The following is a 13457-nucleotide window of genomic DNA, read 5'->3' as shown; positions in this document are numbered from 1 at the left end:
AAACTCTATAATAGATTTTTTTTTTATTTTTTATTTTTTTTAATGTGTCTAATAGCCAACGTCAAATATAAAACCAACTTTACCACGGTCTGCCACAGTGAGTCTGCAGTGGCGTGCATCCCGGCAAAGACAGGAGCGACTGATCTGCCCCAGAGGCTCTGAAAGTGAAGTCAGTTTCCCCAGGTAAAGTTTAAACAGGTTTAATTTAAAGTTAAATTTGTAATGTATGCTAAAGTCAAGTCAGCATCAACAACCGCGCGTCCATCGCGTTAGCCAAAAGTAAAATTGTTCCCTCGTGATTTGTTAGAGCATTCTGCCCTTTCATCATTTTTCATTTTAGTAAAGACCCGGAACTGCATAATATAAAATATTTACAAACTGGCATATTTGAATTCAAAACATTAAGAGGGTTTTGTGTCAGTGGCGTTACGTTACAACACAATACACAGTGCGTGCTACCGATCATTTGTATTCAAATTCTGAGTAGTGCACAGGAGAAAGAGGAGGAGGTAAATGGGGAAGGCAGTAAACCAGAGAGACCACGTAGGTTAGAGCAGGAGAAGACCGCAGAAGGAGATGCAGAAATAAGAGAAGAGGGAAAGGAAGAAGATACGTACAGACTAACTATAGTCCGTTAGCTTTGTGTGAAACTCAACAAAAACCCACCCATGTCGTAGGAGCGAAGCTTACTATTTCATTCAATACAATTATTGTACAAAAAGTGCACTAATGCCACATGTATGATGTTGACAACATGGACGCACGCATATATAGGCAATACCAAAGGCAGTCGTAATATTTACCTAGCAGGCTAGGCTAACGCTGTTGTGCTAACGTCCGGCGGCGTAGCGTTAGCTAGCTGTATAAACTTGTGAAAAGCCAAACAACATCCCCGTCTAAGCTGTGTTTCACTTTTCCTCCAATATTATTATAAATTATAAAATTTATTTTTAAATAAAACTTTAAGATTTAGATAAATTGGTGCCAGCCGCATGTGTATAGTGGCTGTTGATGAGAGGGAGGCTGGCTTGTGAAAAACGGGCGTTCTCGTGATTTTCTTGGTGCTGGAAACCTCTTTGGGCGGCACCAAAGCTTTCCATATGCAAGAAAAATCCTGAAATAGTATTTGAGGCTCAACTACTCAATTGGTAACTCAGTTCACATTGACAGTAGATGCAAATAACTTTAGTCCTGTAGAGAGAACCATTTAGAAGGGCTTTGAAACTCACCTTGACATTCAAAAGACCATTTAATTTATCCATTTCTGCTGAAGGAGCTTTGTTTCTGCTAGCCATCCACTCCCGTTCATGGATAAAAGACCCGCTCCTGTTCCGCGTCTTCTCTTTTGCGCAGCACCCCCCACCCCCACTGACTGCCTGCGCAGTGCTGCTGCGCAAAAGAACACGGGGAGAGACATTGGCGCTGTTTACTGTTTGTTGCCAAGTTGGCAACATTTTCCACAACTTTACTGCTGTAGCTACCTGATTTCCCTAACACCAGAGTGAAATCACAGAACATTTTTATGTTAACAGCGCTTTAAAGCAATTAGTGGTGTTAAAAGGAATTCGCATTTTCACAACTTCATAACCTTTTTCAGTGCTAATCTGATAACCCTAAATATGAACAGATTTGAAGTCTTGAAACATCTCATGGATGGTGGTTTTCCACAGTTTTATTTGTACACTGTTGCCATGTGTCGCAACTGTAACAACTATTGACTGTAACCACAGAAAACAAACCAACTAAAAAATAGTCTCAGAATTATTGTCCATGTTGTAAAGAATCATGGCATTTCACATCAAGTATACTGTAGGAACTCTTTCCTATGTTTGGTTCTAACTTCATTCATCCCCAAATCTTATATTCAGAAAGCCCTTTGTTTTGAAGAAAATAAAACACATTTAAGACTTTACATTTACTTGATTGATCACTGAAGATTACTTTGTCTTCAACAGTGTGAGCTGTACCACTGGGTGGATCTACTGGACCGCTTTGATGGCATTCTGTGTGATGCAGGCCAGACAGTGGAGAATATGTCATGGCTTCTGGTGTGTGACCGTCCCGACAATGGACAGCTCAAGGCCCTGCTTTTGGCTGTGCTCAACTTCACAGCCCTGCTCATTGAGTATAGCTTCTCTAGGCACCTCTACAGCTCTATAGAGGTAGGCTTGAACCTAGTACACTCTGGAACACTACTCTGCTTTTCTGGACTGTGTATATGTCACAGATGGAATAGTAAAACAGCTAATTTTAACCCTTTTTTTATCTTTCACTCTCACCCTTTTTACAGCACTTAACTACCTTGTTAGCGTCATGTGACATGCAAGTGGTCCTGTCTGTGCTGAACCTGCTCTATGTGTTCAGTAAGCGCTCCAACTATATCACAAGACTGGGATCTGACAAAAGGACGCCTCTACTGGCCCGTCTGCAGCACCTGGCTGAGGTCTAGTGAATCCCATTGTTTTCCTATTGCCTTGATTCCACCTGTCCCTCAAGAGAAAGAGCTGTATTGTTTAGTGTCTTTGTTCTCATCTGTAGAGCTGGGGAGGAAAGGAGAATGGCTTTGGTCTGGCTGAGTGCTGCAGGGATCTGCTTATGACGGTAATAATTTTACAGAGTGATGTTTAATAACTGTCTATCAACTACCTACAGCTTTGGGACTATTCATTTTACACTTATGAATACAGGCTGTCTAACAAGATTAATTAACCACTGTTTATAAACTGTCTTCCCTTACTATGCTGTTGTCTGGTGGTACATGAGCAGAAGTACCCACCCAGTGCCACCACACTGCACTTTGAGTTTTACGCTGAACTGGGCCCGGAGGTCAAAGTAGAGAGGAAGGTAAAGACTTAAGACATTTATTCATGCAATCATTATTTAATAAAAACTAAATATATTTATGGAATATTGTGTTTATAACCGAAATTCTTCCTAAACCTTTCTGACCTTTTCTTATTTTCCCAGACAAGTAGTAACACACTACACTATATTCACATCGAGCAGCTTGACAAGGTACAGTCAGATTAGAATTGTTTCATTACAGTTGAGTAATAATACCTCAGGTTATTCAGCTTACACATGCTCTGCATCTCTCAGATTTCAGAGAGCCCATCTGAGATCATGGAGTCGCTGACAGTGATGTACAGCATTCCTAAAGACAAGCAGACCCTGCTGTTCACACATATTCGACTGGCCCATGGTTTCTCAAATCACAAGAAGAGGTTGCAGGCTGTGCAGGCCCGACTCCATGCTATCTCTATACTGGGTGAGTATAAGCATTCTTCCTAAGATAAATGAGTAAGGAATTTGTTCCTAGTTGTAACTTTTGACATTTTGTCTTTGCAGTGTATTCTAATGCACTCCAAGAGTCAGCCAACAGTATTCTGTATAATGGCTTGATAGAAGAGCTGGTGGATGTATTACAGATTACAGACAAACAGCTTGTGGTGAGGAAAAAAGTTTGCTTTTTCTAGCTTGGTCACTGTTATTATCCTAAATTCCATTGCCACACTATATTTGTAAAATGACATTAGATTTTTTTTTAATGCTTAGTCGGCCTTACTTTCAGATGATCCTAATGTGTGTGTTCTCCAGTGTCACCTCAGTGTTCTCAATGTCAATGCAGAAATATCAAGTCCCTTTTCCTTTTTTTTAGTTTTCTGAAATACTGACTTTGTATTTGTTCTTCAGGATATCAAGGCAGCATCTTTGCGCACTTTAACTTCGATTGTCCATCTGGAGCGGACGCCCAAGCTTTCCAACATCATCGACTGCACCGGCACTGCCTCCTACCATGGCTTCTTGCCTGTGTTGGTGCGCAACTGTATACAAGCAATGATTGGTGAGAATGGAGCCAAAACATTTTGTATAAAGTTTAGTGTGTGATGCACAAGTTTATGGGACAACTAAAATGGAAGACTGTTTAAATTTTAATTTTTTATTTCCAAGATCCCCTGATGGAACCCTACCCGCACCAGTTTGCCACTGCACTCTTTTCATTTCTCTACCACTTGGCTAGCTATGATGCTGGAGGGGAAGCCCTTGTATCCTGTGGCATGATGGAAGCCCTTCTGAAGGTATATACTGATCCTACCACTATTGCCATTATCACTTGTAGTTTTTTCTTAGTTTTTTTTTAAAATTTAGTCTGCCCTTTTATCATCTTACTTTATAGGTTATCAAGTTCCTGGGTGATGAGCAGGACCAGATCACCTTTGTGACGCGAGCAGTGCGGGTCGTGGACCTCATCACCAACCTTGACATGGCTGCCTTTCAGTCCCACAGCGGCCTTACCATTTTTATTTGCAGGCTAGAGGTTGGTTATGCACTTTGCTTTTCTCATTCATGACACCGCAGCTTTTAGCAATCGAGTCACTGAAACTTCTGCCAAATCTCGACTTACTCATTCTTCTCTCCATCACTCTCAATCACTTTTTTATATGTAGCATGAGGTGGACCTGTCGAGGAAGGAGTGCCCTTTTGTCATCAAGCCAAAGATCCAGAGGCCTAGCACAGCTGTTGAGTCGGAGGACATGGACACAGACATGGAGAGTAAGTGACTATTCCTAAGACCTAGGGAATGTTCTCAACTTCAGAAATAAAAATCTGTGAGTCAAGGCTATAACTTAAGCTCTAGGCTATTTGTCAATGTAGCCAAGTTGTAAAAAATCCCCTAAATGTTGCCTTGATTTGCCAACTTTATGTATGCTCACAGTGTCAGAAGTTGCCATGGAAAGCAGCCCTGGGCCGTCCACATCTTCCGGTTCCAGACCAGAAGCGGACCAGCGAGCACAGAGCAGTGCTGCTAACACTCCTCGTGCAGGTACACACAGCAAACGCACAAAAAAAATCAAACACATGCCACAATTGTATTCTATAATCACATTGACACTCTTTTCTTTAGGTATGCAGTGTATTCCCCAGAGGGCAGCTCTGTTAAAGTCAATGCTAAATTTCTTGAAGAAAGCCATCCAGGACCCTGCCTTTTCTGATGGTATACGCCACGGTGAGTCATTGGCATCCTCTACTATAAATTAGAGCTCAAGAATCTTGTACTAATCTTATTTATACATATTGAACAGTAAGGCTGCTCAATTATGGAAAGAAATATAATCATGATTATTTTGGTCAATATTGAAATCGCAATAATTTAGCACAATTACTTCTTGACTTCTGGAAAGATGTTGCAATTATTGAACTTTATAAAAAAAAAGTGTAAAGTTAAATCAACAGTTAAAAAAAACTGAAATTTTCCTTAATATTTTTCCTATTTAAACTTTATTTTTTCATTCAAAACACTAAAAAATAAGAGGTTACTTGCAAAACGTAATGAGTTAAATCATTTTTTTCTTGATTATTCTGTTTTTGTTATCATTGGCAGCCAAAATCATAATCATGATTTAAATTTTGGTTAATTGCACAGCCCCATTGAACAGGTTCATTAAGTGTTGCCTTTATATGCCTCTATACATTTTATATTGCAAATGTTTGTTAATGTGTATGTGCACCCTCTTTTTCTCACAAGTAATGGATGGGTCATTGCCTACCTCACTCAAGCACATCATCAGTAATGCAGAGTATTATGGCCCTTCACTGTTCCTCTTAGGTGAGTTCACAGTACCACTTCAGTATAGCACCTCAAGTATATTTTTCTGACTGAGCAAAGGTCCTCTGAGTAGGGATGAAACAGTAAGAAAATATAACTTCACAATTATAGTGACAAAATTATCATAGATTTCGGTATTATTGCGGCATTTTTAAAAGCATGTTCAATGTCCTTCGGCATTCTTATAATAACCAAAATATGCCCATGCTTCAGAATTAGTCCTCTTAGAGGGCTGATAAATGTCATGAGCGCTGTCATCTCCTCCTTTCGCCATGATTCCAATTTCAAGAAATGCACGTTGCAGACTACGCGGTGCGTCTGCGCTGCAACTTCAGGAGTCTCTGATGAAGCTGAGAAGGATTAAACACATGGTTTCCACACCGTGGTAATCCACCATGATAATATTGATACTTTAAATAAAAACGGTAATTATCGTCAACATTTTTATCGTGGTTTACCGTTACAATCGTTACATCCTTACTTCGGAAATACAAAATTTGACATATAAAACTGTATCAACTAGAGAAAGGAATTGAAGTGTAACGAAATTTTGCTGTTTGCTTATTTAATGTAAAATTTGTTGTCATAGTTTTGAATTTTGATATTCTTCTTTTTTTCACCCTTGTTCTTGTCTCTGTCTTTCGGGTTTGTAGCAACGGAGGTTGTGACGGTGTTTGTGTTCCAGGAGCCATCCCTGCTCTCCTCCCTGCAGGATAATGGTCTTACTGATGTCATGCTGCATGCCCTTCTTATCAAAGATGTGAGTTTCCAGCACTGCCCTTGTGTGCTGCCATTTTTGTCTCTCCTCATTTTTCTTGTCTTTGATAGTTAACAATAATTCACTATTGATAATCTAATGTTCTCTTATTGTCTCAGCACTTGTACTAAATGTAACATCTGAAATAGTTAAATTGGTATTTAAGGCTGAATCCCATTCCTTCCCCTTACCCCTACCCCTTGGCCCTTGAAACCAAGGGGTAGGGGTAAGGGGTGAAAACATACCCCTATGAAATGGGACACCACTTGGTGACATCACCATACAGTATTGATCACAAACTTCCAAGATGCCGTCTAGGTCTGTTGATTGTGTGGGTTTGGACAACAGTGTGTGTTATATATTTTATAGTTATTTTAGGTTCACTTTGGTAGTGCAGAGTACTTATCTGTGTAGTACTTAGGTCTTTTTGCAATACAAATGTGTATACACATGCATCATGTACATACATACATATACACCCTGTATACATGGTGTGTTGTATATCTGTTTCAGTTATCACCGTTTTGAATGTCATTGATGTTATTTTATTCTTTATTGGTGATAAATTGAACATAACAGGCAAAAACGTTACATAAAATGTTACAGAACCATTGTCAAATATTAGAACCATAACTAACATGTCGCACACAATAAAAGGCACTCATATGTGTAAAACTAAAAAAATACACACAAGACCACAAACAAACTACCACACCACTACACTGTTGTACATACAGCTGCTCTGATATCCAGACCAGTCTGGAGCCTTTGGCCAGTAACCCCCCCCCCCCCTCACAATCATCAGTGTCCCATATCAAAACCAACAACAATATAACAAGTGCATGAACAATGAACAGGAATAATACAGTTATTACAATAATAGTAGGCTACCAATGCAATAATGAATGGGTACAACATGACATATGAATTAGGAAACGTCTGCTCGTTTTCAGCCCCAACCTGGATCAGCTGCTGTGTCCTCCTGTGTGAGACAGGGCGGTATATGTTAAGCACGTAGCGATGTATCATAGACCGTTAATATATATCTAGCTATACAATCTATGCGATCTATACAGTCCATTCAAGGCAGAAATATGTGGGACTGTTCAACGTTAGCGTTAGCGATTAGCGTTAGCATTGCAAGCTAGCGATTTTAAAAATTTCAGTTAGGAACATGGTTGCAAGTATACATGTACAGGACTGCATAGACCAAAAAACAAGACTGTCGTAACTTTTTAATCAATTATTTAAGCCGAAAGTACTTACATTCATGAGTCTCTCTGGTCGATGCAGCAGCCACACACTGCCTGTGTGTTTTCTAGTGAGGTCGCGTCCACACTAGGTCCCAAGGGCTATACAGCCCTTGATCTATGCCCTACCCCTAGCTCGTAATACGTATTGGACCGGCACTAGGTGCCGCGTGAACGCGCAAAAGCTAGGGGAAGGGGTAAGGGGAAGGAATGGGATTCAGCCTAAGTCTTTCGGAGATGGCTGAAAGACTTAGCAAAACACTTTCAGATTACCCTTGCTCTCAGCTCTTCATTAACTTTGGAAATTGGTTGACTGTCAGTGTAAAGGGATTGTCCTGTGTCCATAGGTCAGGGGTTTAGACCTATGGATGTATTCATTAGTAGAACATGCATCAGAAAATAATGGTGCAAGGATAACAGTCTGGTTACGACAACCTCTTATTTGTCTAGTTCATTGGCTGGCCCAGGTCAGGTTATGGCATGTTGTGTAAACAATTTGAGTTTTGTATATAAGGGTCACAATGCAAACTACAACTGTTAAAAGGCACAGGTTAATGTTGTTATTTTTTATGGAAAAGTTATTTGTCACTTTCACCCTCTTCCCTCTGTGTTTTCTTTTTCAGTTTTTTTTTTTTTTTTTTTTTAACTTTCATTGCTTGTTTTTCATTGTTTCTCTTTTTCAGGTTCCTGCTACCCGTGAGGTGTTGGGTTCTCTCCCCAATGTGTTCAGTGCTCTGTGCCTGAATGCAAGAGGCCTGCACTCTTTTGTTCAGTGCCAGCCATTTGAGCGCCTCTTTAAAGTGCTTTTGTCCCCTGACTACCTGCCTGCCATGCGACGGCGACGCAGCTCGGACCCATTGGGTGAGCTGGACTGTATGTGATGTGTAATTCAGATCTTTGCCTGTGGAAACTGCTTGAGTGGATGACATGCTCTGTTTTTGGCTTCAGGTGACACTGCATCCAACTTGGGCAGTGCTGTGGATGAGCTCATGAGACACCAACCCACTTTGAAGACTGATGCTACTACTGCCATTATTAAGGTAGTTTACTTTTTTATTTACAAGCAATCTTTCTAGCTACGTGGTTTTGCAGGATAATTAAAGCTTAATTGGCGTTACAGTTACTGGAGGAGATCTGCAACCTAGGTCGAGCCCCTGAGTACATCTGCCAGAAACCATCTATCCAGAAAGCAGATGGCACTGTGGCAGTGCCACCAGCACGCTCCAGCCACGCTGCTGAAGAAGCTTCAAGTGAGGATGAAGAGGAAGAGGAGGCCCTCCACACGTTTAGCCAGCAGCAGGGGGAACCAGAGAGCAACAGACAGTCAGTGCCACTTGAACTGTATGACGCTGAGTTCATAACACAATAGAATAGAACAACAACTCTTTACAGACTTTGATTTGTTTTCAAGTCAATTGACTTAATGTCAAATATTTTAGTTGGTAGTCATTTTAATGATGTTTGGATTCCTACAGGGTGGTGGGCACTGAGGAGCGGATACCCATTCCTCTAATGGATTATATTCTAAATGTGGTGAGTGGATTCTTGGGACAGTTCTGTTTTGGGCATGTTGTGAAATATTCCAAGCTTTGAAGCAGAGCTCACCTAATTTCTTTGTTCAGTCACTAATTTGCAGTGCACATGTTTTCTAGATGAAGTTTGTGGAATCCATTCTAAGCAACAACACAACAGACGACCACTGTCAGGAGTTTGTCAACCAGAAGGGGCTCCTACCTCTGGTTTCTATTCTGGGCCTGCCCAACTTGCCCATAGACTTTCCCACCTCTGCTGCCTGCCAGGCTGTGGCTGGTGTCTGCAAGTCCATATTGGTGAGCGCAAAAGAAAGATTAATGTTGTGGTCGTATTCTTTATTGTATGTTTTTATTAGGAATGGTGCACATTCAAATGAATGCGATGCGCCAGATTAAGCCAAACAATTTATTTTAAATTAGAGGTAAAAGAAACATCAGTTTGCCAAATCAAGACTGAAATGTTTTCCCCTAAATTCTCCCCCTTAGACTCTCTCTCATGAGCCTAAGGTATTGCAGGAGGGCCTATGCCAACTGGACAGCATCCTGACGTCCTTGGAGCCACTTCATCGACCAATTGAGGTGCCTGGTGGATCTGTACTCCTTAGAGAACTGGCCAACGCGGGCCATGTCACCGACGCCACGTTGTCGGCCCGTGCTACACCACTTCTACATGCTCTTACTGCAGCACATGCCTACATCCTCATGTTTGTCCATACTTGCAGAGTAGGACAGGTAAATATGGATTTATTGTTTCTTAATGAACATAATTGACACCCTATACCCTGTTATACATTTTTAATCTAGATACATTTGTAGAATTTCTATTTAAAAATATAGTAATAATTAGTAAAACATAAGTAGTAAAACATAGTACTTTTTATCAGTGTTGTAAACAATAAAACAAGCAGAATGGGGAATATTTTTTTAATGGCACTGTATTTTAAAGAATTCCCTTCACTTCTAGTACAGAATCTAATTTACTCACAATCCTTGTTTGTGATGTGTGCAGTTACACTGAAATTGCAAACAAGCAACAAGGGCAGATGATTACCAAGAGTTGTCTTTGTCTTTCAAGCTGTGGAGGGGGTTCTTTAGATGTGAGACCATTTCAGAAAGTTCAGCAGCTCTGAATGTTTCTGTTCTCTTTCTAAACAGAGTGAGATCAGAGCTATCTCAGTCAACCAGTGGGGCTCCCAGCTGGGTTTGAGTGTTCTCAACAAGCTCAGTCAGCTCTACTGCTCTCTGGTATGGGAGAGCACTGTGCTGTTGTCCCTTTGCACGCCTAACAGGTGAATTTCTTATCCTTTACCGCTTTTCTTTAAACTGTTTGATCAGCTGTAACCCTGTAACACGTCTTAACTGTGCCTGACAGTCTGCCTCCAGGATGTGAGTTTGGCCAGGCTGACATGCAGAAACTGGTTCCCAAAGAAGAGAAGCCATCTGGCACCACAGCAGCAACAACCACAGCCTCTGGCTCCAGGAAAACTGGTAATTTAATCATTTAAATTTGTTCACTGAAAACCATCATGTTCCTTAAATGCCCTCCAACAACTTAAATCTCCTTTACCTTTATCTAGTAGAGTCTGAGGCAGTGTCTGTGGATTCATCCGCTGGTGGACTGTTAGAAGGCATGGGTCTAGATGGGGACACCTTGGCTCCCATGGAGACGGACGAACCCACTGCAACGGACCCTAAGGCCAAGTCCAAACTTACTCCAGCTATGGCCACCCGCATTAAACAGATTAAACCGCTACTCTCTGGTGAGATAATTTGTATGACACGCAAGTTTTTGTTTATTTATGTTAATATTTTAACATTTCCCCCCCCCAAAAAAACAGATGTCTTAAATTGCCTTAAATCCCTAGGAGTTTATTGTCTGTCACTAACCTTGTGTGTCTTTTACAGCTTCATCTCGATTAGGTAGGGCTCTGGCTGAGCTCTTTGGCCTGCTGGTGAAACTGTGTGTGGGCTCCCCAGTGCGCCAACGCCGCTCCCACCATGCTACAAGCACAGGCACGACCCCCACGCCTGCTGCCCGGGCCACTGCCTCTGCCCTGACGAAGCTCCTCACCAAGGGTCTGAGTTGGCAGCCCCCACCGTACACACCCACCCCTCGTTTCCGGTGAGAGCAGACTACCCTAGCTACCGTTTTCCATTATGTGCTTTGCACAAAGAGGTGATATGGAGTGTTTTTTCTTTCTTTTTTTCTGGCAGGCTGACTTTCTTCATCTGCTCAGTGGGCTTCACATCACCCATGCTGTTTGATGAGAGAAAGTACCCGTACCATCTCATGCTGCAAAAGTTCTTCTGCTCTGGGGGTCATGATGCCTTATTTGAGTAAGTCCATGCATATGACAAGAACTATATTGTAACTTCAAAATATGCTTGCAAATAACCATATTTTAATTTCAATGGTAAACAGGATTTTTATTGTTTGTATTGCTTTTGTGCAGGACGTTTAACTGGGCCCTGTCAATGGGTGGAAAGGTGCCGGTGTCTGAGGGTCTGGAACATAATGACCTACCAGATGGGACAGGGGAGTTTCTCGATGCCTGGTTAATGCTGGTGGAGAAAATGGTGAATCCCAGCACTGTGCTGGACTCGCCCCATTCCCTGCCAGCTAAAATGCCTGGGGTCACACCCACCATGCCCCAGTTCAGCGCCCTTCGGTTCCTCATAGTCACCCAGAAGGTCAGCATCCACTAGCTATAGAATTCCAATTAGTCTACTGCTTCATTCATTATGTGTGGCATTCAATTGGGTAAACTTGTGAAAACACAGTTGCCAGGCAAATGAGAAAAGATGGAAAACATATGAATTCTCCCTGCTCTCTTTAAAAAAATAAATAAAACGGGTTGTTGTTGTTGTTGCATTTTAATACCATGTTGAGAAAAGAACAAGAAACTGATTCAACAAAGTTCAAAGACCTCTCCAAATTTTAAAATATCACAAGTTAGGAATATAAGTAACACGCAGTAGTTAGTTCATTTGGATTCCTTTTGAACATGTTAAACATGATCCTGTTGCAATGCAGCTCTGTCTCTACGCATTTTTATACAAAAACAATGGTTTATTAGCACTTTCCTACCTCAAGATGAGAGATTTTTTTTATTATTGTAACACAATCTCTCCTTCATCAAGGCTGCATTCAGCTGCATTCGCAGTCTGTGGAACAGGAAGCCGCTGAAGGTGTATGGAGGCAGGATGGCTGAATCCATGCTGGCAATCCTCTGCCACATCCTGAGAGGGGAGCCTGTCATTCAGGAGCGCCTGGCCAAGGAGAGAGAAGGGACGGTGCGCCCAGATGATGAGGCGGCCGCCACTGTTTCTTTGGCGCCCAGCGGGGCCCCTGGAGCATCTACAACAAGTGGGGAGGCACCTGCAGCGACTGGAACAACACCTGCAGGACCAGCAGGAGGATCAGCTGAGGATTCAACCACTTCTACCCCCCGCCGTGAGCCCCAGGTTAACCAGGCCCAGCTTACTCAGGTATGTGGGAAAGCTGTCTGACACTTGTCCGATGTTTCCTTTTATCACTGTTCACATCCTGTAATGTTTGTACACCCTTTATAATACTGGGCTTTCATTTTTAGGCCAGTAGTCCAGGAGCAACAAAATGTATACATTCGTTTGTTTCTTCATTTCTTTTTACTTTTGGCTGTGGTTTGTTCCTGCAGTCTTATCATCTTTTCAGCTTGCTATGCCACTACTGCAGGATGTTTTGTTAACTACACATTAATATATTTTGTTTTTTTTCTGGCTCAGAATCAACCTTTGGTGTAGGCCTGCACGATTAAATGTTATAAAATCATGATCTCGAGTTAATTTTTAAATAAATTTGATTTAAAAAAAAAAAAAGAAGAAAAATTATGCCTTTGGTTCTCATTTCATTTTACGAGCCGAACGCATCACAAACGCTACTACTTTCTTCCGTGAGTTTTAAACATAGACTGTATCAAACAGGTTTTAAAGCGCTCCCAAGCGCTGCAATGCTCTCCCTTCTCTTCATTGCGGCCTCTATTTTTACAGGCTTGTGGTGATGCACATTGTGCTATAGGTGCAAAAAAAAATTGTTTGGTTAAAATTCTTGAGTAAATGTCCTTAGTTTTTGTTTTTGTCTTTGTCTATGTCTTTCATAGGGTAAATAACGTTATCTTTCCAATCGTGCCTTTAACATAGTTTCCGACTGGGAACCCAGAAATTCCGACATTCCATGTAATATTAAACACAGCAAACAGTCCGTGCCCCTCGCCTGGCCTCACGGCGGTACCAAAAGTCGAAAGAAAGCGGCAGAGTCCTATTTGATTATA

The 13457-nt window shown here is 41.5% G+C and overlaps 1 protein-coding gene across 12 annotated transcripts in view; it reads left to right on the top strand.

Moving 5' to 3' along the window:
* huwe1 (HECT, UBA and WWE domain containing E3 ubiquitin protein ligase 1) overlaps positions 1-13457 on the top strand; it is a 56241-nt gene that overhangs the window by 17382 nt on the left and 25402 nt on the right. For 8 of the 12 annotated variants that reach the window (XM_032522204.1, XM_032522205.1, XM_032522198.1 and 5 more), the window contains 28 exons: positions 1956-2162; positions 2291-2443; positions 2539-2601; positions 2767-2844; positions 2968-3015; positions 3100-3268; positions 3349-3449; positions 3694-3844; positions 3952-4079; positions 4178-4318; positions 4449-4554; positions 4718-4825; positions 4907-5008; positions 5528-5608; positions 6262-6368; positions 8299-8476; positions 8564-8655; positions 8736-8956; positions 9091-9148; positions 9268-9444; positions 9634-9879; positions 10303-10436; positions 10520-10635; positions 10725-10907; positions 11053-11269; positions 11362-11484; positions 11601-11838; positions 12289-12636. In XM_032522204.1, the coding sequence (XP_032378095.1) occupies positions 1956-2162; positions 2291-2443; positions 2539-2601; positions 2767-2844; positions 2968-3015; positions 3100-3268; positions 3349-3449; positions 3694-3844; positions 3952-4079; positions 4178-4318; positions 4449-4554; positions 4718-4825; positions 4907-5008; positions 5528-5608; positions 6262-6368; positions 8299-8476; positions 8564-8655; positions 8736-8956; positions 9091-9148; positions 9268-9444; positions 9634-9879; positions 10303-10436; positions 10520-10635; positions 10725-10907; positions 11053-11269; positions 11362-11484; positions 11601-11838; positions 12289-12636 (4074 nt within the window). The remainder of the gene's footprint in view (positions 1-1955; positions 2163-2290; positions 2444-2538; positions 2602-2766; positions 2845-2967; positions 3016-3099; positions 3269-3348; positions 3450-3693; positions 3845-3951; positions 4080-4177; positions 4319-4448; positions 4555-4717; positions 4826-4906; positions 5009-5527; positions 5609-6261; positions 6369-8298; positions 8477-8563; positions 8656-8735; positions 8957-9090; positions 9149-9267; positions 9445-9633; positions 9880-10302; positions 10437-10519; positions 10636-10724; positions 10908-11052; positions 11270-11361; positions 11485-11600; positions 11839-12288; positions 12637-13457) is intronic. The other 4 variants (XM_032522206.1, XM_032522203.1, XM_032522201.1 and 1 more) reach the window with 3 other exon arrangements.

Source organism: Etheostoma spectabile, chromosome 7 (genome assembly GCF_008692095.1).
Source record: "Etheostoma spectabile isolate EspeVRDwgs_2016 chromosome 7, UIUC_Espe_1.0, whole genome shotgun sequence".
NCBI lineage: Eukaryota > Metazoa > Chordata > Actinopteri > Perciformes > Percidae > Etheostoma > Etheostoma spectabile.
The sequence above is the reverse complement of the archived record's forward strand: the minus strand, read 5'-3'. Positions and strand labels throughout refer to the sequence as shown.